Raw genomic sequence first — 26,210 nt, 5'->3', positions numbered from 1 at the left:
TCATACCAGTAATGTTCAACTGTTGGTTAGTTTGCAAACATGCTATAAAAAAGAAAAAAATAAGATGTCTTAAAGACATGAAGCTCTGAACTATATAAAAAGGTTAGTGCCTGCCCTAAGGATAGGGCTTCAGTGTGAGACTCAACAGGTATATATATTGTTTTGCCCACAGGGTGATGAATGAGCAGGTGCTTGGCTTAGGTTCAACCACTATGCCTTACTCTACATCCTCTAACTAATGGTCTGGGAGCAGAAGAGAGCAAGAGCTCAGGCTTGTAGAGATAGCAGCCTAGGATCCAAAGAAATGTGAGCAGTCATTACCTACATGATCAGAAGCATCTTGGCATGCTAATGTGACTGTGAATGGCGCAGAGATGATAGCCACCAAAAGGGATCACTGGTATATTATAAAATTCTTCAATAATAAGTTATTTGAGCTGCTACTTGAAATAAATATTCTGCAGACATTAACTTCTAATGCCTGTCAGTTCCTGCTCCATTGCCAGTGTTAAAACGTGACAGTTGTCCAGTGTTGAATAATTTCTGCAATACAGAGATTTCAGTCTTTATTGTGTACTTAGGTTATATTATCGAACAACATGATACATTAGGTTAGTGTCTTGAAATTTGAGGATGAAGTTGCTAGTGTCCTAAACTACCTGTTTGTTCCTTCTTTTGTTTGGAGGTTTGTGGTTTTTTTTGTGTGTTTGGTTTTTGTTTGTTTGTTTGCTTTTTGTGTTGGTTGATTGGTTTATTTTTAAATTAGATGCCTGGGTACAAGGGAAAATACATCTTTACCTTGAGAACTGTTAAACACTGGAACAGGTTGCCTAGAGCAGTGGTAGAGTCTTCCTTGCTGGAAATCAAGGTTTGACCTTATGGGACCTTGGAAAATCTATTTTAAAGCTGTGCTTTCAAGAACGGTTAGGCCAAATGATCTCCAGAGATCCCTTCCAACCTAGTTTTCCTGTAATTCTGTGATCTAGGTCATATATAGCCATGCTTTCTTAAAATACTGGTGAATGCTTAATGAAAATAATGTTAATATTGTTAAAATAATGTTTTTTTTTCCCTGCTAAAAATAAATGTGGGAAATAAGTTAATGCATCAATGCAAAACATTACCACCACACAATGATACTATTAAGGGAGTTGAGGCTTGTTCTATATGGAGAAATAACTATAATAGTAGTACTCCATTATTTACATGAACAGAGTCTAAACTGAGGCAAGAGCTCTCAGTCAGGTTGCCTCCTATAGATTTTTTTTTGATGCACACCATACTGTTAGTGTTTAAAAACTAAGTGTCAGATATAATCAGAAAGCACTTAACTAGTAGTACCAAATACCTCTTTTTTTTTTTGTTATTGGTTACAATGGTAAATGATGAATGCCTGGATGAAAAAAAAATTATTGCATAGGGTGTATCTAGAGAAACACGTTCTATACTTATTGGTGTACTTGTGCACAAATTGAGTGTGTTAAAGTATACTTGAAGGTAGTTGAAATAAGTATGTTTCAAGACACTTTGAAGTAGAAAAATTCTGATGTGGTAGTTCTATGTGTTTGATTGGTTTGTAGGTTTGATTGGTTTGTAGGTTTTTGTTTTGTTTGGGGGTTTAGGTTTTGTTTTGGGGGTGTTTTTTCCAACTCTAGTGGTTGGCCTTCCTGCGGCAAGTCTCTTTAAGGTTTTTTTCCCAGCAGTTTATTGTAGAAGCTATTCAAAAGTCAATATTCTCTTTTGAAATTCCTTTTAACAGCATGCTAACTTGTCTTTCAAATTTTGCCAAGAAAATTTGGTTGTATACTGACTCAGGAAATAGCTCTAAGATCTGTGTTAGCATGGAGATGTCTGTGAATGTAATGCCTGAAATGCAGAAGAAAACCTAAAAAAAAAAAATGAGCCTTGGCTTCCAGAATGGAACGTAAGTATCTCTTGCTAGAGATAATGAAGTCCTGTAAGCTACTTAGTGGGAAAAGATACTTAAATATTCAAAACCTTGTGTGTTAACCTGTGGCAAACTTGCATGTCAAAATACCTATGGGGACTACATGGCTACATAGTCCATTCAGGTTGAGTTTATTTAGCAACTTGTGGATACTGTTTCAAATACTTAACTTTACAATCAAAGCCTACTAGGTATATATGGATATACTTTATGAACCTGTTTTATAATGACTCCCTTAGCAATGAATTACAAGGTCAGCATTACTCTTAAGCAAAAACTTTCTGTTTTTTTACCTCTTGATTGCATTTTTTTTTTTTTTTCTGTTTGGTTTTGTTTGTTGTTTGATATCTAGGCTGAGAAAGTTGGGGCTGTTCAGCCTGGAGAAGAGAAGGCTGCATGGAGACCTCATAGCAGCCTTCCAGTATCTGAAGGGGACCTATAGGGATGCTGGGGAGGGACTTTTCTTTAGGGACTGTAGTGATAGGACAAGGGGTAACAGGTTGAAACTTAAACAGGGGACTTTAGATTGGATATAAGGAGGAAATTCTTTCCTGTTAGGGTGGTGAGGCACTGGAATAGGTTGCTCAGGGAAGTTGTGAATGCTCCATCCCTGGCAGTGTTCAAGACCAGGTTGGACGAAGCCTTGCGTGAGATGGTTTAGTGTGAGGTGTCCCTGCCCATGGCAGGGGGGTTGGAACTTGTTGATCTTAAGGTCCTTTCCAACCCAAACTATTCTGTGATTCTATGATCTTTATTTTTCTTTGCATTTAGATCAACCATACTTTTTTTTTTTTTCCCCCCAGGCACGTAACCACTTTAGAACCTGTTTTTGAAGTGAGAAGCAAGGTGTTTTCATTGTGGTTGCCTGTGAGAAGGGATGTCCAATGTAGATGTTTCCTGCTCTTCCCTGACTCCTTAGCATAATTGCAGCTGTCAGAGACAATGTTCAAACAGATAGTACTGCTATCCTCAAATGGACTAGCCCTAAAATAGTTTTGGTGGTTTTAAATACCCACTACTGACAATGAGTCAATTTTCTCCAAGCAGGCAGACCACAGGATTCGCTTGGGGTTGGTTCTTCACAGTGAGGCTGTGACCCTTCTGCATTGCCAAACCTTTCAGGTGCTCTGGAAACACCATCTCTTGGCATTGTTTGTGAACCTGCTTCTCCTCCCCTGGCAGGGAATTATGGCTACATGATTAATGAGTTGCTTGAACCTCCAGGTTGGGTTTTAGTGGCAGCTGTGCAGCACAGTTTGATGATCTGGGGCTGGTGCTGCTGCAGTGTGGGCAGGGGTGTGCTGGAGTTTGGCACCCTTGAGCCTTTGACTTTGGGGAAGGTGGCGGAGGCCCAGCTTCAGAGCCTAGTTTGTGGTCCTGTTTTAGAGGTTTGCAAGGCTGGAAATGGGAGGGAAGTGGCCATCTGAAACCTACGTATTGCATTTTTGAAAAAGGCGTGTTTTACCCAGTAAAAGAAGAATTTTTTTGTTGTGTGGAGGTTTTGTTTGTTCATTTGAATCTTAAGTAATGCTTCAGATGAGGTGTTAGTTGGCTATAGTAAAACCAAATTAACTTTTATCTTTTCTTCCTTTTAATTTCCTTTATTTTGGCTTTCTGTGTTATTCCAAAAAAAACATGACTCCTTTGCTCATAATGATTATTTTATCCTTTCTTTACTGCATTTGTAATGAGACATGTATTTCAGTACTGAATTTTTTAGGTTTGGTAACAGTAGAGTTGATGAAGAGGGAACTGTAATAAACTTATTCAGCAGTAGCTGGACTCATGAATTCAGGAAAAGGTGCTAAAGCCTCATAAGGACTTAATTTTACTGCAACTGTTTTGATATCCTGCTCTCTTTCTTTCCAAATGTCTGATTAGTTATTTCAAACAGTTAAATTAATATTGTTTTTCTTATAGAGCAAATTACAGTGTGATTCCTCTGAGTCAATGCACTCAAGAAAGAATAGACATAATCCACATGCATCTACACATTTATTTCTCACAAGTTTAGTACACTACAGTGTAATAGTTTAATTTTGTACACCTTTGACAATATTGCCATTTTTTTCCTTAATAGTTCAGTGTTGGTCATAAAGTTCTTGGCGATAGGAAGGTGACAGTTTGCTGAACTGTTGTGTACTGAAATACGGTTGAAAGCTTGCAGTGGGAAAAATAATCAGTACATTCTGTGCCGATGGTTGTAATAGTGCTACTAGAGTTGTCATCTTGGTTCTGAGGTTTTAATTTCCTTCTCTTTCTGGCAGTGGTAATAGGGTGAACCTGAGGAGTTGGTCTGGAAATGTTAGAAGTGAATGTTTTAAGCTTCAGCAGGTCAAACCTTTATCTGTTTAGAAAACAAGATCTCTAAACATAGTACTGCATGTCTGGCAGAGAAGGTAATGTGTGTATATGGTCAATGTTAGTCAGCTGTCTGTAGACTACGTATTTGAGTAATTCTGGAGAAAAAAAGTGGCAAATTCAGCAGTAAAAGAGTGCTAAATAGTTGAATGAGATGCCTCCTTACTCGATTGCACAGATAACATTGTTTGACTAGGACTAAAAAGCAACGCTGTCAAGGAAACCTTTCAGGCTCAGCATGAAATCATAGTATCTAATATTTATGAAGGGGAACTCACAAAAGATGCCAGAACTTCAAAGGGCATTTAAAAAAACTCTAAACAAACCCCCAAATCCCAATAATAAACCCCCCACCCTAACCCTTCCATCTTGTGTGTCACAGTAATTGATGGTCTAACCCTCCCACATTTTTTTTCCCCCTAATGGTGCTAGTAGAAATTTGTACAAATGACATTACCCATCCTAATTTTTTTCCCTGTCTCTGATCTAGTTCCTTAGGAACAAAGTTATTAATTATTTTAAATATGTCAGATAACTCCCACTATTTTATCTAATTTCTTCTTCCTCCATCTCTGCATTGCTGTCATACTCTTCTTACTGTTTGCTTTGTTCCAACCCATCCCATTATGCTTTTATTCATAATGGGATCTTCTGCTTATTCTGCTTGAAACCCCCTATACTCTTCAGAGCCTGCGCTAATCATTGAATCAATTAGCTTTATCAGTTCTGATTTATTTTTTCATTTGAACATCATCTGATATAATGCTTTTGATATTTATGGAAAGGGGAGCCCCTTTTTTTTTTTTTTAATGAATGCAATAAGAATTAAACCAGAAGGTGTTACCTTTTGATTTTTTTCCTCAAGGTTTTGAACTGTTTCCCAGACAGAGTTCTGCTATGAAGTTTTCTTAGACTTCCCTTTCAGGCATGCTACTGTGGTTCTCTTCGGCCGCTTTGTGTTTGCTGGCTCAAGGTAGGCAGCCAGCTTGTCATTGCATTCAGTTCCCAACAAAACTGTTCTACCACTTACTTTGTCTAGTCATGCAAACTGCCTTTACTGTGAAAGGGTTCCTGTTCTTGTCATTGCTTCAAAAGGGGGACTATATGCTACTGAATGGTTGAAGGTTAGATACCTTGCTTATCAATTATGGTGATGTTTTGGCTAGATTTGGCAGTTCATGCTGCACTTGAATCCCCACCCCATTTTTGCAATGAACTAACTTGCTTGGGTGAAATTCTAGGTTTTATTAACAATAGGAAAGAGTACGTGGAACAGACTAGAATTTGTACTTTGATTCCAAAGATCGGGGGAGGGTTGAATGCATTCAACATGTGTAAATATTGATGTCACATTCGGAAAGGTCTTGTGGGCAAGCAGACTTCTTCCCTCGTCATGACAAGGTGTATTTTGCACTAGGAAGGCAAGTAAGTTTAAGTAAACTAAGATGAGTATTTTTATAGAGGTGTAATTTAGGGTAGACAGTCTGGAATAAGGGTCATTACCTTTGTAACTGATCACATCATAAACTATATAAAGGTTTAGCTAATAGCTTTCAAAATGAAGTTGTAAATCTACTTTATTCAGTTATTTAGGTTAAATAAGCTTGCCAACATTGTTTGTAGAATTGATTTCAAATTAATTTCTCCTTTAAGGCTGTCATGACAATCGTTTTTTTTCCAGGGAAATGTGCTGTTTTGTCAGTGATTTGCTGTATCACATGGTTTTGGTTAATTGACTAGTTTTAAGCAAAACCAGAAACACAGTATTATATTTTCAAGTAGTCCTTGTTTTGATGTTTTCCTTTAAAATATACTTCTGGTGCATGGTTGTGAAAGAAACTGCAAGGAAAGAAAGCATTAGTGATTGTAGATTTCTGTTTCTCAGTCCAGCTATGATCATAGCTCTAACCTGATAAGGTGCTGCAGTCAACTACCTCTTTGCCTTTCCCAGCCTTTCCCTGTTAAGTTTTGAGGAATTTCCTTACTTGGAGGCATTACTCTTTATCACTGCCATGGAAAAGTACCTAGTGGTGGGGAAACCAGAAGAGAGATACCAGATCTCAACACTGTAAGCAAAGTTCTCCTTTTTTCGCTCCTGTTTCAGTAAAAACCAGCAGTGCTGGCCTAGTGCCTGCATTCCTCTGTAAGCATGCTGAGATTGCTTTGTGGGAAGTAGATAAATATTCTACCTGCCAGCCAGGAATACAAAAGCTGACATAGGAAGGAGTGGGGAATGTCAGATCTACTTGGCAAAATTTGGCTCTGTGTGTGTTTTAAGAAACACCTGGTGTTGTCTCAGGTATTAAGTGATTTTAAATTTTAAAATCAAGCTATCCTCCAAGTTTAAAACTCTGAAAAATAGCAGCAGTTTATATATATTGGGTAATAGAGATGCATTCTCAAACATTTAGTTGTTTAATTCTGTAAATTACAGGAGCCTGGCTGTTCATGGGAGCTTTAACAAGCTTGTAAATTCAAGGTTCAAGAGACTTGCTTTACTTCAGATAGCAACAGAAGCTTTGTTAAAATAGTCATTTGTTGGATAGCTGTGTTAAAAATGAACAAAACCCACATAAGTGGGTTTGAATTACTTGTGAAGGCACTATATGTCAGTAGGAGAGTTGAAGAGAAAAACAACAAACGCAACAAAACACCAAAAAAAATCTAAAAGCAAAAACACAAACCCAAAGGAGTACTCTTAAGAGCAAGCAGCTTTTTACCAAGTCATCTTTCCAAAATCGCACTCTATCCCACTCCATTTTACAACCCCAGACTCCAGTCATGGCTTTCATGACTCCTGCTTGCTGTGGATGCAGGCTGCCTTCTGCTTCCTGGTGGGTATCCCCTTCACTGGCCTCAGATTTCCAATGTCCCTCTTGGTTTGGGGTTGGAAACCAGCTGTCAGAAAATCACCTGAGCCTGGTCACATTGTTTGTAGCAACTGGAATAGGCTGACTTACCTCCGTGCCAGTTCTGTGAAGAAAAAGCTCACACAATGTGAGAAAGAAGTGTTGTTGCTTTGGTAGCTTTGTGGCAGAAGGTTTAGCAGATGTTTACCTAAAGGCTGGCCCAATGTTCTGACCCACCTTGTGATGTTGGAAGGGTGCTCTGCCTGCCCTGGTGCAGGGAGGTGTTCCATGCCACTGGGGACCCTGCTCTCCAGCTACCCCGCCTGTATCTAAGCTTGGCACTCAAGCCACGTTGCATACCCACCAAGCCACTGCTTTTTTGACTGTTTGGGGGATTTAAATGAATTAATTTGTTAAAAGGAAGGAGCTGAGCAAAAGATAGCTGCCACTGCATTTGCGGTGGGGAAAGACACAGGAGCAGCTATTTTAGGTGGATGCTTTTCAGAGTGGCTTCCTTATGGTGTGGTACACTGTGGTCACTAGGTGCATGTTGATCTTGTAGTGTAATGAAAAAATTGCCTAACAGGGATGTAAAGATGTAAATGTTTAGATTTCACTGGTCTAAAACATACACTGTTTAAATGCTGATTGAAAAACAGCACAGATTGTTTGCAAGCTAGGACATGTCTGTCATATGTTTACTCTTCTTTTTTTTTTTTTTTTATTCACTGTGTAGGAAGTGCTTTCCTCTTTTAAACTGAGGATACCCAGGCATGTGCAGAGACTGGAAAAATGGCTAGCTGTTTCGGGTGTCAGTGTTACTCTTTTTTCAGTTACCTGTTCCCTTGGTGCAGGAGGAGAACTTGTGCAAAAGCCATATGCAGTCAGTGCCACTGCAGATCCTGGCAAACAGTTTGATCTCATCAGATAGAAAGAAGATAACAAATTGATGTGATCCTAGATGTTTTGAAGTCTCTGAAAAAACAGAAAGGGGAAGAAAGAGGTGTGCTTTGGTAAGCTTATAATAGGAATCTGCCAGCTAGTCATAAATGAGGAGGAATATGAAGTGAAGATGAGAGAACTGTTCTTCCATGACAGGTTTTTCCAAAGTGCAGATGTTCATAGGCTGGCTTTTCAGTGTCCATTTGCTTTTTCTTCTTGAAGGCTTGGAAAACATGACGGTTGTAAACTTTCTGAAGAGATTCTTCTGCCCTAGTTCCCTTGCATGGCAAATAAACTTCGTACATGAGCACCTTCAGTTTTGCTAAACTGAACATGTTATGATCAATGTTATCAGGAGATGTTTTAATTTTATCTTGTTTAAGTTCTGTCTCTGAATTGCAAAATTTTTGCAAGGCATTTTCAAGTTCTTTCCTGTGGTTTGAGAGGCAGGATCTGGTGTAATTCCTTCAAACAAACTAGCTTTGTGAGACTTTTGGATCTATTGAACTTGTGTCATTTTGAACAGTCCTGGAGGATAAATTGAATACAACCACAGTGTCTAAAAGAAATTATTTTTTATGTCCTTATAGCTTGAAGTTAGGTTGTCAGTTTTAATTTCCCTCCATAAGAGAACAACTTTTATTTATTATTTTTTTTAAAGGAAGATTTACTGTGGCCAGGTTATTCTACCATCTTACCTTCTTTCTGTGGTTAACTGCACAAATTCCAGTGCTTTCTTCCAGGCCTCTTTGAGGACCTTTTGTGGTTGTGAGCTTTATAGCAGAAGTCATCTGTTATGCTTGAGACAATATATTTTAAAAGTATGTAGCAGAACATGGATTATAAAATAAATGAAGCATGAATGTATAGAACGTAGATCCATGAAGTTTCAAGCTTTAAGGTCTGAAATAAAAGTCTGCATGTGGGAAGATAATTCATATTAATTCTAAAGACCGTTTTTTTTCATTAGATAGGCTTTCTTTTGAGATTTGGATGTTTCTCCAGCAGGAATGTTTTCTTGCAAAACATGTGGACTGAGTTTTTTTTCCTGCTCATGATGAAACTTTTTCTTCTCAAGTTTGAGTAGCACACCATCCTGTGTTGAGGAGCAGATAGAGTAATGACCATGAATGAAAAACACTTGGGTAACAGTGCAAAACTTTGTGTTTGTCTACTATGGGATCAAGAATTCTAATGAAAATCTAGCATATAATTAAAAATGGCTTTAAACCTGTTTGAGTGCATCAGCTGACTGCCATTTGCAGCAGAAAAATGGTGTCATCAGTCTTGGCTATTGCTTGCCTGCTTCTGAGGCTTGTGGAAGCAATAAGAACTGTTCTAGCTAATGCGTGAGCAATATTAGAAATCTTGACCTGCAGCCATAGTGGATAGTGTGACACTGGTGTGGATAATCCCTATTTTATTTTTTTCTGACTTTTTAAAATCAGTAGAAGTAGCATAAGTAGTTCCTAGACTGCTTGACTAGTATCATACTATGGGTATAGTAAAACAGTGGAATTTTCCCTTTAAAAGTATATTATGTATATATCTGTTTTAATCCTTAGAGGGAGTGTTTGGTTATTTTTTGTACACCCCTTCCTGAATCTGTAATGCAGATTAAAATTATGCTTAATTACCACGATTTCACTTGGTAGTAAAATGGACATGATGGTTCTCAGCTGTCATACAGTAGTTCATGAAATACAGTTTATTGCCTACTAATAGAATATGATTTCTTTTTATATTTCAGTTTTGTTATGGTAATTAACTTGATACCTGAAGTTTCAGAATATTTTAGTAGCTTGTTTATGTAAAATTCAGCTGTGAATGCTTATATGGTTTTAAAAATTTGAAGGCATAAATCACTTATTATATATAAACCAATGACATTATTTGGTTACCCAAATGATGTAGGTGTGGACACAGCTTCATATTTGATTTAACAATACGGCAGTTAGGTTTAAAAGAAATTACCTTTGTATAGCTTAGCCTATCCTGAACTATTTATGGGACATCTTTGGGCACTGCAGTGCTCAGCTTCCACTTTGACTCAGCTTTTCATTTCCTTCCACTCTTCAGTGTTACTAACATAAGATCCTCAAGCTGAGGAAGGTGAACTTTGACTTTCAATCTGCAGCTTCTAATTTGAGTTCATGCAGTCTTGTTTGTAGCCCCCCAAAAGGCTTTATTTAGGAAATAAGTTAGTGATAGATATGTGTTTTTTTTTAAGAGACTGTTTACTTTTGCGCTGTGGTGCTGTTAAAAAGCTGAGGCAGGCGATAGAGGAAGCCATAGAATTCCTGAATTCTTCAATTGGCACAGTGCAGGAAATGGAGCAATGAGTTGTTATTGCCCTGAGTGCACTGGCTTAAAGTGTTATTTTTTAAACGGGTTTTTAAAAATAAGCACCACAAAGATCTTTCACATGAGCAATAAAAATTACTGAAATGTGAAATCATTATAAATATGCCTTGTTCTTATAGGTATTATGTAGAACTTGAACACTGTAGAAAGCAGATATCTGCTATTACTTCAGTTGCTTTTTCCTATTTATTTTTCTTTTTTTATTCATTCTGCATGCAGTAGATGGTATCTGAACTACTGCTAATCCAGTGTCCAGAGTCTTACAGTAATGCTTCACGCTGTGTAAGATGACACATTTGATTCTGCCATGACTTAGCTGCATGGTTTCATTTTCTGTGTGTAAAGCAGCATCAGAGAAGCTGGCATGACCAGATTCACACCCTTGAAGTTTGGAGGGTGGTTCATACAATCTGGTTTTGTCTTTTGCAAATGTGGCAAAAGTATTTTTCTTAGAAGTTGGATTAAAGGATGCTAAGAACCCGAGTAGTGAAATCGATGGTCAGTATTGGTTTTCTACCAATAAGATCTTCTAGAATTTAATTAACTTTAGGTTATCTGATTTCAAGATTAAGTTTTCAGATAACTAGTCTTGCTGTTGAACATATCGAGAGGCTGCAATAATTCTTTTTTTCCCTACATGTAAATATTATGACTATGTAAAGAATATGACTGTTTTGGCCAAATAATTTCTGTAAACCTATAATAGCTGCCTGTCCTGTTTTATTATTAGCCAGTCTTTGTCCTCTTCAGTCTTCAGAGGAAAAGTGTTATGCCTCAAGCTGTACACATTTTAAGATTTTGCAGGTAAAAACCTGTAAGATGCAGGTATGTTAAACCTTTTGCTAAAAAAAATAAAAGTGAGGGTGAAGAGGAAGAAAGATCTCAGAAAAGCTGAAGTAGAGTCTTTGTCTCTAAAACTTGTCTCCATGAAAAAAAATAAAATATATATATGTAAAATTTTTATATATAAATACATACATAAAGAACAAACATTTGACATGAACATTCCTTTTTTTTTAAGGATAATTAATTTACTTAGTGTTGTTACTCTGTGACAGTAAGTGCAGCTCTGCTTTCTGTAACTTAACCAATATTAATGTATAATTAATGGTCTGAAGAGAGCAAAGCCTTTTCTGTTACATCTGTACAGTATTTTGAGAGCACGGAGTCTGTCGTCAGGTCCCTCTCTGCCATTCATCAAGAGACTGGATGGCTCCCAACAGAAGTGGTAACCCCAGTCCAGCTGTGTGAGTGTACATACGTACATAGCAGACAGCAGAACTGAATTAAGAATGGGTGGCTTACTGTGCTGCATGGCTTATCTCCACCAGGTTTTTGCAGCTTCTCACAGTGCTTGCATTGCCCTCAGTATGTTGTTGGCTTAGTGGGATCTTAGGGACATGTCAATCAAGACATACCGTGATGCTAGAAATAAAACTCAAGTTTATTTCCTCTCCTGGCCATCTTCTCCAGTCCATCTTTGACATTGTGTGGTCTTGCTGAATCCAAAGTTCAACATCGCTGGATTTTTCTTGAAAACCCTTCACAATACAAGTTTACCAGAGATATATTATAATGGAAAGCTAAGTGAAGTGCAGAGAAGGCTTGCAAAGCACTTAATAACTCAATCTTATGCATTAATTAAGCACCTAACCTCTTGTAGTGGTGTGGGGATGTTTTTGGTTTATTCAACTGCATATATTGGATTTTCTTCTTAGAGGCAATAACTACTGAGCAGTCAGTAGTTACCTGATTTCTAGACTTAGGAATGATCCTAATCTAAGGATCATTCCTAAGGAATCTAAGGAAAAGCTTAGATTTTTCTACTTACTTACTGGCTTTTGAAAGTAAAATAAAAAGTTAGGTTCTAATTTTGTGGAGGTTAGCAAAGGAAAGAGTATTCAAAATTACTTGTGGTCTGGGTTTTGTTTTTAAAGCGAAGCTTTTTTTCTTCATAACTACCTTCATTGAAGTTAAAATGCTTTCAAGTACTTCCTAAATAAGCAAATAGATAATATCATATACACGGTCTACCCTGAAGGCTTATTTGTGGGTGAACTCCAGCATAAAAAGCTGTTGGATGAAGAAGAGGTATCATTATATTTTACTATGGAAGATTTTTTTTCTTTACTCTGTAGGACTTCTGGTAAATATTGGGCTGGCAGTATGTGTGAGAATATATGTTAATATAAGTATTTTCATACCTATTTAAGTTCTAACTTTAAAATGCCTGGTGTTTTTTTGTTTGTTTTTTTCTAATGGGCTCATTTTCTCTTTTTTCTGGAAAACTTATGATGATGACTAGAATGACTGAAACCTTATCCATGCAATTTTTAATAACATATATTCTCAGAATGCTCTGCTAGACCTAGTCATTATATATATGACAGGCAAATAATTTTGCTATTCTGGAATTTATCACAGATGTTAGCCACTGAAAGCAAATATAAGAAAACTGAATTCTTAATTTTTTTAATATTGATTTTAGTTTGGGGTGAAGAGCTTCTGTTATAATGATATTGCACTCTGTCTTAAGAGTGACAGTTAGAAACCTTGCAGCTACTGCTTTGGATATTGTGTGTGTAAAGATACACACAGACTTTCAACATGGATATTAACCTTTATTCTGGTTCTAATTAAGAAGATGCTTCAAGAAGCCTTTCATTCTTTATATCTCAATTTGGAGACATTTTTACACTGTAAGAGGTAATGCTTAATCATCTAAGGCTTTCATGCTTGTTCTATGTTTAAAGTTTAATTGATTTTTTTTTTTTTTTGAAGTGATGCAAATTTTCATCATGTGATACTTCTAGCTTCCAAATTTACTTTATATATAATTTATGATCAATATGTCAGGAAAAGTTTGTGGGAAATAATTATAGGTAAGGAGCAAGTGATAACCTGCACACATTGCTCAGAATGTTTACTTCAGTTGTTGCTTTAGTAATGCCTTGTAATTTGTATGGAAACGTGTAAATACTGCATTGTGGTTAAACACCTCAAGGATTTTCCTGCAAAAAGTTAGAATAGAATTTTATATTCGTGGGTGACATCTAGTTTCTCATTGGGAATGTAGAAAAGGTAAAGTGTTTCCTCAGTAGAAGGTGAAAACAGAAATTGGTTTTCATAGATGTTGAGTTAAACTTCAAGTCTTCTATTCAGAAAATTTGGCTGGATAACTTAACCCTCATTAAGATTCATTGATAACATATATGGCTTTGAAAGAACTTAAAAAAATCTTAACTACATGGGAAGAAGAATCAGAATATAGATTAGTACAAAAAATACAGGTTGACTAAGGTTATTTTATCTGATAATAATTTGGGAGATTATTTTAACTAGCAAATAGGCAAAACTGATGCATGCTTAAGAGCATTTGTACTGGTTGTCTTAAGGCTCTATGTTGATACAAAACCTTTAATTTGTTATACTTCCTTTTATTCTCATTTACTTTATTTCATATCTTTGAAAGAAATCAGTAGGTAACTATAAAATGTAACTATTATTGAAAGAACAAACAAGACTTGCCCATGTCTTTAGTGCAAATTTTTCCCTTTAACAGTGAAAGTGGGTTAGAAGCACTATCCTTCCATAAATGACATTCCCACAGGTTCTGTAACATTTACAATTTTCAAGAGCCTGACATGTAACTGTACATTTTCAGTCATGACTAAAGAAACTCTGAGAACACTTGGAGTGCAGTACTCGCTTCTAGAAAAAGCAGGAGTGCACTTACTTGCATGAGTGGAAATTTCCCCATTTACCCAATGAAATTATGGTAATGAATAATTCATAGTAAAGTAAAAAAACAACAAAACCAAACAAACCAAAACCAACAAAAAAAAACAAACAACCCCAAACCCCACACAAAAACCCCAAACAAAACCCAACAAACAAAAAAAACCCAAACCTATTCACAGTTATATATGGTGTGATTATATGTAGAAGGTCTTTGAATTTATACTCAGCAAACCTGCACTTAATTTAATTCCTTGGTAACAAGCGCATTAATGATAGTTATTCTGAAAATCAGGTCATAGGTTTCTTTTACTAACTATTCATAAGCGAATTGGAAAGAAATTAAATGTTGGTATGGAAAAAGTCCTTTTAAAAGTCAGTCTGCAATACAAAAGATGAGAAAAACAAGTTATTTTTGTTCTGCTTGACTGCAGCGTTACTGTAGGAGAAGGCATGCATAACCAAACTTGTCCAGAAATGTGTTTAATGTACTTGGAAAACATTAACTTCTTTTTGTAGTTGTATTTGTTGCTCCTGTAAGCCTGTTGCATGGTTTGATTATAGGATAGAGTTCCACGTCTTTATTTTATACCCAAGGGTGAAAATAACTGTTTTGGGGTGGTTTAGCTTGTTTTGTTTTTTAAATTAAAATATAACTCTCAACTTTCTGGATTTGAGATGTTTATTTTAGGGAAAGGTGAATAATAATTAAACTACTCATTTATTGATAATGTTCAAATATGTCTCCGAGTTTTTTGTTGGTTTGTTTTGTGAACTACCTTCCTGCCCAAGGCTACAAAGTGGGAGCTATGATTTGCATGTGATGGCTGGTCCTGGTTGCTCATGACTAGAGGCTGATTGCTGGTGTTTAGAGCTGGCATCTGGTCTTGACTGAGATCTCAGTGACCCTTCGCCTGTCCCAAAAGCAGTTGCCATTGCGGGTTGCTTTGTGTGATTCCACGTACCCATTTATATTGCACTGGGTTGATAAGCCATTTCAGTAGCCTGGGTCTATTTAAAATACAGTTTTAAACACAGGTCGTATATGGAAGAAAAGTAGTAGAGCAGGTGTTAATAACTGAGCTGCTCACCTCTTCTGTTCTCCTTCCCTCGCTCTTTAGACTAGGGATTCACAGAATTGTTTCCTTACAGACTTACTGAGCATATAGCATGTTAACCTGGTGCCTGTGATGTGACGCCCGTAAAATAGCCCTTTCAGGAGCTTACTGTCTGCAAAGTAATGTTGAGGGTCATGAAGGTGGGAAGTAGAGGGTCTGGTGTTCCCTGCTCGAGATTCCCAGCTGGTGGCAGTTTCTTGAGGCTTGACTAGGCCATTTGAGCTCCAGTTGACCAATGGCTGTAGTGTCCAAACACTCAGCTGTTTATACCAACCTTGGCACAGTTTCCATGGTCAGCTGGCTCTGTCAAGGACAGCCTCAGCTGGGGCTCTTTGAATGCTGTAAACGCAAACCATGAACTTTCAATGTGTTACTGGTTTGATTTTACATAAAGTTGTAAAAATCAAGGAATTCCACTTTTTCATTTGTGAACTGCATGTGAATTGGTCACACTAGTGTGTTTGAATTTCTTGTGATGAATTTCCAAGTTATTGGTTCAGCTGGGGCATCCAGCATATTAAAGATATTAATATCTGAAGATATTAAACCAAAAGTAACTGTTTAAACAAAAGTAACTGCAAAGAACAAGCATAAAAAACAACTGTAACCTTTATCTAAAACTTAAGCATCTCTCTGATTTTATAATGAACAACAACATTCAAGTGCGTATTACTGTTAATTCTTGAGTAGTTTCTATGAATGTTGCCAGACAGACTGTTAACAGCTTTATGACATAGAAAACAACAGGTCTGACCTGCTGGAAGACATACGGGAGTTCAGCAATAAGAATGCACATTGTATGATCTCTTTGATAGCATTCATAATTCTTGTTATTTAGTGAAAAACTTCAAAACGGAATTTCATCCTTGTTGCAGATAGCTTTAGGATTAAATTCCTGTCATCTTCGGGATAGTTGACAGCATTTAATGGACACCTGGGCTTAGGTTTAGAGACTATCAGGGGCAATTGTTGAATTTCATGTAGAACTAGATACGTAAGTGGAGAAAACATTTTAGGGGTTTAAGTTATAAAGAACATAGAACCTAATCTGAAAATTAAACCTAGCCTACCAAGTCCACCTGAAGTGTGGGCTAGGTTATCTAGGTGACATGCTAGGCTTTCTACCAAGAGGGACCTTGGCATGAAATGGACCTGTAGTTACCTGTGCTACTATGCCCGGTCAGTTAAATAGAAATCATCAATTTGTTTATTTTGGTTTGTGGGGTTCTTTTTCACAGCAGTAAGAGTTGAGAGCTTTTTATGGTTATGGTTTTGGTTTTGGTTTGGTTTTGGCAGGTTTTTGTTAGTTTTGGTTTTTCACCAGGTAGAAAGTGCACATATATAGATGTTATTGGTGCTATTTTATCAGCTTTTATATTTGAAGCTTGAAAAGTGAATGTCAAGATCTAGCTGTATTATAACAGTTGAAAAAATAATGCTCTGCTGGAGTGTGGTTAGGATAAGGTATCAAAATTTCCACAGGGTCTCCAAGCATGGCTTATCCTACAGCACACTCTGCAGTAGAAGCTGGGGGGCTCAGTGGGATTTTCTTGCTTTCTCCAGTCAGATCAGGAGCTGAATGTTGAAGATACGTTGTGGTTGTTGCTCTCTGCTGCAACCCAGCTATGGTGGAAGGGAACATCCATATTAAAAGGGAACAGTGGAAGTATAAGATCAGAAGCACTCGGGGCGGCAAGTGAAAAGGGTTGGGGAATATGAGCAGAGTGGTCAAATAGCGCTTTCCCAAGAGCAAAGTCTGTAAGCTCCAGGAACGTTAGGCATTGCAATGTGGACTGAGCCCCAAAGGCCAGGCTGACAAAGCTTTGAATGTAGCTGCCAAAACCATTTTCTCATCTAGTGGCTGAAGAATAATTTTCTCCTCAATGAAGAATGATTTTTTCCTTCTGCCCATCAGTGGACTAATTGGTAGAGAGCTATTTCTGCAAGTGAAAACTTTCGGGGTTTTTCTGTTTGCTTTGGGGGATGGAAAGGGGCAAAAAGACTGTGCAGACTTGTGTAGTCACCTGGCTGTTTGGTAAAAGGTGAACACAGTGCTGAATAAGTAGTTTAAAACTTAACTGCCAGAAAATTAGAGAACGTGTGATTGAAGGCGTTGTATACAGTTGTAATCTGTCTTCACCTTCTGTATGAACCTTGTCATTAGATGACTGCATGTTTTAGTTATCAACAATCATTGCTGAATAAGAAAGCCCATTTCCTTGATTAATTAAAAAAAAACAAAAACAAAACATGGCAAACTGCAAACCTTATATCAGAACCAGTTTCAAAGCTATAGGAATATATAATGGTTTATATGGAAATACTGTTCAGAATTCACCTAAAGAGTTCACCTTTTTCCCCCTCCTTTAAAAACAGAAGAAAACAAAAAATGCCAAAGCAAACAAACAAACAAAACCCACACCTTTGGAAAATAATAGGAAAATACTGCTGATTTCCTCAGAAGAAATGCTGGCTAAATAAATCAGGCTTGGCAACTTAGAGTGTTTGTTTTAGAAAATACACGATAGCAAACTGTCATTTGGCTGTCAAAGAAAAGTATGAGGGAGTATTAGCTGAATTCTTTTGTGTGCCCAACTTCTGAGTTTTCTGTGAGAAGGGAATTGTAACAATTACACATTGTTACAGGAGGATGCATCACTGCACTCCTTTGTTGCGCCTGGTGCTCTGTACAATTTTGTATGTTTTTTTTCATGCGTTTCACGTTTGCTTTTTGTGGTGGGGTGTGTGTAGATTTGTTTCAGAATTTGTTTTATTCTGAATTGTTCAGCATCTTTATCTGCTTGAAAGAAAAGCCAGCCTATGTTTTAGGGCAGATACACAAATAAGGGGAGATTGCATAATAGTCCTGATGTTGGCCCTGTCTAGGTTGGCCAGCAGTCTAGGAAACACTCATAGTATGCAAGTCTCTTTGTAGTTAGCCTCTAATAAGTGAGGTATAATGTGATAATTGGTATGGTAATTAAGCTGGAAAACTATCCTCTGTTTTGCTTGCCAACTGGCTTTATATGCCCTGATGTTAATGGGTAAACTGATCCAGTGAAGAGAAGCTTGAAATGTTTACAGGCTTGACTGTATTTAATTACTCTCTTACTTCAATGGCTAGCTTTTTTTTTTCTCTTTGGGATTCATTTTGTTTTCTTTTGCATCCATAAATATAGCTGTTTGGTGTTCATGAAAATTTTCTCCAAAACAGGAAAAAGAAACCAAAACTTTTTTTGTGTGTGTGTATGTGTGTGAATGTTCTTCCTGGAATCAAATTTCTGACTTCATAAATTTATGTATGCCAGGCTGTAAAATATTGACATGTTCTGATGTTAATTCTGGTTGCTTTGCACATGGTGTTTGTGTATATATATTTTCCTGAAACAAAATGTTGTTTGACAGGATGTGATCTGTATTAACAACAAGCTGTTTTGTAAGTTAAGAGTAAACAAAGTTGTATGGTAAATACAGAAGTATGCAGGAAATCTGTAAGTGGGTGAGAGATCTACTGGCTACAGAGGATAAAAACTTGTCTTGACATTGTCTTCCTGGTTGATAGTAGGTGTTTGGGTGGGTTTTTTACCGATTTAAATTAAAGCAATGCCAAATGCCTGACATAAGCATAGATTTCAGAGGTTACCTGTGATTCCCTTTAGAATGTTCACATTTGGAACATGGAAGTGCCTCTATATATGCATTCCTGTTAGGGTATACAGCATGCTAATTTTACAACTTATTCTTTTTTATAACAAGCATTTGTTATTATAGGTATTTGGGGTGTAATAAAGTCTGCATGATGTGGATTTCTCTGCAAAACCATAGATGTAACATAGTGAATTATAAAAACTGCTGTTAAACATAATTTCTGTTTCGCAGGTTATTCGGCAATAGTTATGAACTCCCGTTTACGGGCCTTAGGTGGGAGGATAAATAACATACGAGCATCAGAACTACCCAAAGAGAAAACTCGGTCGGAGATAATCTGTAACGTCCACTTTTTGGATGGCTCAATACAAAGCTTCAAAGTTAACGTAAGTTTGGAAAACTACTTTTTTTAAAAATACATAGAAGTTTGCTTGAAAGCTAAATATCAAATGTGGGACCCTGTGGCATGAGATTTCCAAAAGATGGTGAAGATGAAGTGTTGCCATTACAAATTGCAGAATTACTGGTTCTGAAATGGATTTATGAAGTGCTACTTTAATTTTCTTTAAAGTCAACCAGCTGAAACATCACAAAATATTGCGTGCAGATTGTATCTGGGAAAAGGTCTTCTGTATGATATGGAAACCATGGAGAAACAGATCTCGTGATCATTATCAGCTATGAATAAGTAATTCATATTTAAAGGGGACTCCCAAATTTGAATGTGCTTCTGCTCTCATCAAAGCACTGGTAATGTTAAAATGAGGAGGCCTTGTACTGATGTCAGTACATGTTTTCTGAAATGTAAAGATGTGGTGAATAGTGAAGATGTCATGGCTTAGTAGGACAGATCTGTTCAGTCTTTTGTACTTCAGTGTAGTTTTTTTGGGAGCGGGGAGGGAAAGGGGATTAATGGAGGTTTGTACTCTACACTTTTACTGTATTTTATCCTATAGATATTATGGTTTGTAACCATTTTTTCTGCTTAAAATTATTAGTTAATTTTAAATGAAAACAAAGGAAATACTTTCACTCCTCAGTCAATTTGCACTATAATTATCTGACTATGCAGAAAACTGGATGAATTCAAGTAAATCATATGAATTTGTGATATGATACTTGTTTTAGCAGTTTACCCTATTTGAGAAGAAGCATTTTGCTGGGACAGCTGCATTGTTGAATCTCCTATGTTATGTGGTACTTTATTGTAGGAGATTAAAAACTTCACCTGAAAACTGTGTTTTCCTAAGTGTGACTACAGTTCTGTGTGCCGACTAATTTAATTTTTAACTCTATCTGTTGGATATTTATTGAAATAGAAATTATTTGGTAGATAAACAGATTTTTTTTCTAATATATACAGAATTAGGCTCACATTTAGTATATATTTTATCTACTATATATGTATGTGTATTGATATATGTTTGTGTGTTTGTGTGTTTTTGAAGTAGCTAACATTGGGGACTGGAGTACAAGGAAAGTAGGTATTTAAGAGAAAGGGCACCACATCAGTATACAATTCCCATTGTTTTTCTTCAGAATGCTCTAGAGGATTGCCTTGTCTATCACTAAGCTAGCATAATTGCCTTCCCCCTGCACAAAGATCTTTGAAAAATTGGGACTTTTAAACTTTTTGAAATCCATGCATAGTAGCCTAATTCTTCCTTGTAAACAAGTGTTAACACAGCTTTAGGTTTAGTGTTTGGCCTGAAGTCCAGCATTGTAGAAGTGAACTTTGTTTCTCATTTTGTCCTTTGAGGAATGAATGCAATAGGATAAATGCGAACCACATTGAAACTCCAGACCCAGCTGCCTTCAACAGGTGTTCCTGCTGGTTACCTCCTTCATTCAGGAACTGGAAAGGCCTCCTTTACTGCAGCTATAATGCTGAACTGTCATAGGGTACTGAAGGCCCCATTCTTGCTCAGTTGAAAAGAAGCAGGGAGCATGGCTACCCCACTGTGTTATGGGCTAATGCAAGGAAAGGATTTACCAGAAGATTTATGTTCCTGAGCTTTCTTCTCAGGACTGACTACAGAGAAAGCCTTCACTTATCTTCTAGGATGGCCTTTCTTGATTACCTCACCTTGATGACTGCCTAAGGACAGGCTTTGCCACAGTGGTTGTGTTGCAAGGTTCACTTCTTAAAAGGGCTTGAAGCCATCTGCATAAAATTTGTGTCCGAGTTCTGCTTACTTTAACAAAAAAATTCAGCATAGTGAAAAATTTGTGCTTGACTGAGCGTGTGTTTTTTATTTTAATTGCCAACATCGTTCAGTTTTATGTCTGTTAGCAAAGAGCAGCTCGGGTCTGTGGTCAGTCTGGAAATCAGCTAGGCACGTATCGAAGGAAAAATAGTGTCGCCCTGAACAGATTTTCCCTGCTAGTGTGAATCCTTTCTGTGTTACTGTAGAGAAACTTTTTCTCAAATCGAGACATTGATTTATAGATCTGATTTTGCTCCATACTGTTTTGCATCATCTTTGAGTTGTGCTTCTGTCTTAGTACCTGTGATTATTGCTTTTTTAACAAGTTGGCTTTTGGTAATAGGGTTTCCTTCTGGAAATAGAATGATTAGGCAGTAATAATGAGAAGAGCTTCACACTTGAAATGTAAATCATAAGGAATACTTTTCCTTCCCCACCGTCTCAGTTAAGTTTTTCCTTCCAGTATTTGAGAAGAAACATGATTTTTGCAATTAAAACCAACAGTTACTGTTGGTATGTTTCAAATTATGGGCAGAGATATGTGTCTTACAGGTTCTTTTTGCTTATGGGTGTGAGTTTTATAATTTTAAGCCACTCATAGTAAAATGCAATGATGTGGAATTGTTGGATCTCTGTCATTAAGTTTTCCTGATGGATATTGTTTGACAACATGAGATCTGTGTCCTTGCATATCGCTAGAACTTCTGTATGACGTTTCAGGCTGGCAACAAATATTTAGTTTTATATTGAAGCAGAGATTAGTATACTCTGACTGCAAAGCAGTAAGGCAGTATGAAATTTGATGATGCCTTTGGGGACAGTGAGAAAGTGATCTGACCTACAGCAGGCTTGTTAGTCTTAGCCTTTCATAGGGCCTGACTTCATAATAAATGCTGAAGGAAAGACTTAGTGGAGGTGAAATTTTTCTGAAGTTAGAACTGGAATGACTAACCTCATGTATATGTTGTTTTAAACCATTTTTGACGCAGAGGAAATGCAGTCGGTCAGAGCTCTGTGAGCTTGGATAAATATTTTGTATGACCTTTATATAGGAAAATACTACACTAGAGTGTATGGAATCTAAAAGAGTTATGGGAATAGCAGGGAGCTGGCTCAAGAGGTGGCAGTAGATCTTGCTGAAAAGATGTTAAAAGAATACAGGGATATTAATAGGGTTCTTGACTGTCAAATTTCATTAACATGTTGCTATTGAATCTCTTCCAATAAATCAAAAATGCAACTTTTGAGGCCTTAACAATAAAAAGGATACAGGAATCTGAGGTAGCAGGTAGGTTATCTTGAATAAAGAGTAATTGCAGTGAGGGAAATCAGTAATGTAAACTCGATAGCTTTCATAAGATGATGTAGTGGGGGAGTTTTAAGCTCTATTTTCAGTTGCAGACAACAGAGGAGAACACTTGTAGTTTGCAGGCTGAGCTGCTCGTGTTATTGTTCCTAAAAGGGGAGCACTATTAAGCACTAGACAGGAGTCTTCAGCCAATGTCAAGGAAGTATTAACAGTGTTAGTCTTGGCATTGAGGCAATCTTCCAGGGAATGTCACATATGGATCCTGGCTACTCACAGATGAAAGAGGGAAGTTCCAGTCAGGCAGGCAAAGAAAGTATAAGTAGGATGTTCTGCAAAAGTCAGGACCCAAGGAAAAAAGAGACTCTTCTGTTTATTCTAGCTAAACAAAATCTTGCATGCACTGAATAAGAGTATCAGGTGAGTAAATAAATTCCAGGAACAAAAAAGGACAGTTTGCAGAAGAGCAAATAAATTAGCTGTGTGTAAAATTAGCGTGGAAATTAAAAGAAAAAGCTCAGAGGCATATGAGGACCAAAGGACACAAGCTGTTTGGTGGTAGATGACTGTTACAGGCTAAATTAGGAAAGAACAACTTCAAACAGCACATGAGGGGCAACGGCTGTTGTGTCTGAAGTGAAACTGAATTTGCAAAAGCTTAGGTGGTGCTTAACTTTGAGGTTGTCATTGCCAGAAAGTGGAAGCAGAGCTCTTGTAGAGGAGAGGGACAAGGGCATGTGCTACAGGGGGATGTTGCACTGTCCTCTTAAAATGTCACTTTGTACCACTTACCTTCTAGAAGTTAACAAACTGAAAAGGATTATTTGCATATTTGCTCCTTCACATCAAAGATCTGAGAGTATTCAACTTAGGTTTATACAGTACTTAAAACAGTGGGTCTTGATCACCCCAGCTTCTAGGCAGTACTTGACATTAAAAATAGTGAATAGGTTCTTTCTCTTCAAAATGGTGTAGTTTACTAGAATTAAACTTGACTAATCTAAATTCCCTAAATACTGCAGGAAATTGTTGCGGCATAGGCAGAAGCTAATAGGTGTTAGTTATGACTTCTTTAAATATTAATTTTTGGCCTATCCAACATAAGGTGAAATATATTTCAAGGCAGACTGTAAATGAAGGTGAATGTGGTTATGTGGTGGTTGATGCAAGGCTTTTAACAGTTCGGAATAAGGATTCTTAGATGTCAGGAAGATGAAATAAATGAAAATTTCTGGTACAAACAAGCAAACCTCTTGGAAATGTTTCTTTTTAGTAGGAAAAAAAGACTTAAGAGCTTGTGTCACTGCAAGAGAATAGGCTAGTGTGGAAAGTGGATGTTGTCTTTTTTATCTCATTGTAGAAAGGCAGGAGCTTTATTAAGAATGCCTTAACTACTTGCTGTAATGGTTGACAGGGTTAAGGAGAATTTTCTTCTAATGTCCAGTTTAGCTGAACAGTGTTCACATTGATTTGCCTTTTTCCTATGGTGGAGGGCAGTAAGAATAGTGTGCTGTAAAGCACTTAACGTGTAGTATTTGAGTACACTGTCTTATGGAATGTATTGGAATGGATGTCAAGATTCTAAAGCAGCCATGTGACATGCTTGGCCTGCCTCACTTTACATCTCAAAACTGTTTACATGCAATATAGATTGAAGATTGTGTGGTGTGAGCTGTGTGGTAACTTTAAAGTGTATAGGCTGAAAAAATAATTCAGGTGTTTCATAAAGCCAAAGCTGAGTAAATATAGATTCTTCTTGAGGAAAAACAAAAATCTTTGGCTTTTGGAATTCGAACAACTGAAGAAGACCTTAACAATTTAAAATGACTTTTTGTACTTAACTTGGATTTCTGGAGTGGATACTTGATCTAGGCACTGTGTAAGAAGCTTTGTGCTTTTAATACGAGAGAGCAAGAGCTGGAGCCACAGAAAAGTACTGTTAGAAACTGCTTTTAGTAGGAAATGTGGAGAGAAGGAAGAGAAGGAAATAGTAGGTATGTAGGTGGAGGAGAATAGAACTGTCTGAGTAGCTGACTTTTTTTTTAATGTAAACTCACGGGAGCATTGCAAAGAGCTTGAGCTGCTGAGCAAGAATATTGTAGCAGGGAGCTTGCTTGTCTTCAAAAGGAAACAGGAAGCATAGCAATTCATGTGTGCTGGGGGGAACAGGGGGCATACAGTTGTGACAAGGTGGGGAGAGAGAGGATGGAGGTATCTGAAATGGGATGAAGGAGCAGAAGCATGAAAAATGAGAAGGAAATTAGGAGATAATGCTGTTGCAAAGAAAGGAGTCAGAAGTGTTGAAATTCAGAGAGAAAAGAAAATTAGCAGAAGAATCTGCCCTCTGTGGTCTTCTCCTGCCCCATTTGTAATGAAACTTGAGAAGCAAGTCTATGTCTCGTCCTCTCTAATTACTGGTTTTGATCACAATATGACTTCAGTTGCTCATTTAGCTCGTGTCAGAAGTATGCACCATAGATGTGCAATTATGCTTCTGAGCAGTGCTGGTGTCATGAGATGTCACCTGAAAGGATTTTAATATTCTGCTTATAGAAACACAACCCTGGGGAAATGAGTATGATATGTATAGTAAGACAGTGCTAAAGATGTTCACATGAGGAAATGCCCATTATTTCAGAGGATTAAGGTGATGTCTGCCCTTTTCATAGGGCCCTCTTGTGTACACATATGGTTAATATCTTGACAGCAGATCTCAGGTCTTCATAGTGGAGCCCACTTCATTGGTGGTGCTGAACAGAGCTGCAGGGCAGAGTGGCTGTGCATGACGAAGGATGCTTGGTTATGGGGTCCTTACCTGTCACTAGATCTATACTATTTAAGGAAAAAAAGGGTTTGATCAGTGTTGTGGTTTGAATATCCCAGAGAACAGTAGCCTGCTCGGAAGAAGGGGCGGGTGTAGGAATGTGCAGCTGGGGAAGGAGGAGGTGACAGAGATGGTGCTTTTGATGGCTGCGCAGGCTTACAGGCCTGAGTGGACTCACATTTATTGCAGGGCCTTTTGTTGTGAAAGTTAAACAAGATGGGAGACTGTTGGAGAGGAAAGGGTAGTTTCATATGTAGGACAGTCAAATGTTGCCTACATTGTTTTGTTCATACATGACTTTGATCCAGGAAAAATGGGCACAGCTTTCCACAGGAGGCCAATAGTTGGCTGTTACCGTAGCTTACATCTGGAGCCTGATGTGGAAACACTGAGCATTCCTATCACAAATGAGCTGCTGGAAGTTTTGACCTAGCAGTAGGAAGTGTTGGATAATATTCTATCCTCCAAAATAAGGTAGCCAAGTGGGTGTCTTGCTTGAATCTTTGTTCTTCTTTTCCCATCTTTTAAATAGAAAGTTTGCTTCTATGATAAAAGGGAAGATTATGGTATATGTTACTACTTAAAGCACTCAATTACAAGAGTGTGGTACCCTGTTAAAAAAAAAGATTAATCTGTCATCTTAAAAGAGCTTGAGTGTTGTATAATAAACAAGGTCTAGATAAAGAGAATTGAATACAATATTGGCTTATTAAGCAGGCATTCTTATGCACTGAGTAAGGCTGCGGCCATCCACAAAAATGTGGTCACTCTCATGCTTATACATGAGGTTCTTTGTTTCAAAAGATTAAGAAATTTGCTTAGAATCTATAGAATCATAGAATAGTTAGGGTTGGAAAGGACCTTAAGACCATCTAGTTCCACCCCCCCTGCAGGTTGGGACAGGG

At 37.4% G+C, this 26,210-nt stretch overlaps 1 protein-coding gene across 4 annotated transcripts in view; it reads left to right on the top strand.

The window, feature by feature from the left end:
• The window catches only part of PTPN3 (protein tyrosine phosphatase non-receptor type 3), a 153,992-nt gene that overhangs the window by 52,140 nt on the left and 75,642 nt on the right, over positions 1–26,210 (top strand). For all 4 annotated transcript variants that reach the window (XM_062610971.1, XM_062610970.1, XM_062610972.1 and 1 more), the window contains exon 2: positions 19,200–19,354. In XM_062610971.1, the coding sequence (XP_062466955.1) occupies positions 19,200–19,354 (155 nt within the window). The remainder of the gene's footprint in view (positions 1–19,199; positions 19,355–26,210) is intronic.

Source organism: Pezoporus occidentalis, unplaced genomic scaffold, assembly GCF_034315485.1.
Source record: "Pezoporus occidentalis ecotype Australia unplaced genomic scaffold, CSIRO_AGI_Poc_V1 ctg15, whole genome shotgun sequence".
Classification (NCBI taxonomy): Eukaryota; Metazoa; Chordata; class Aves; order Psittaciformes; family Psittacidae; genus Pezoporus; species Pezoporus occidentalis.
Note: the sequence above shows the minus strand (reverse complement) of the source record. Positions and strands in the feature narration are given on the sequence as shown.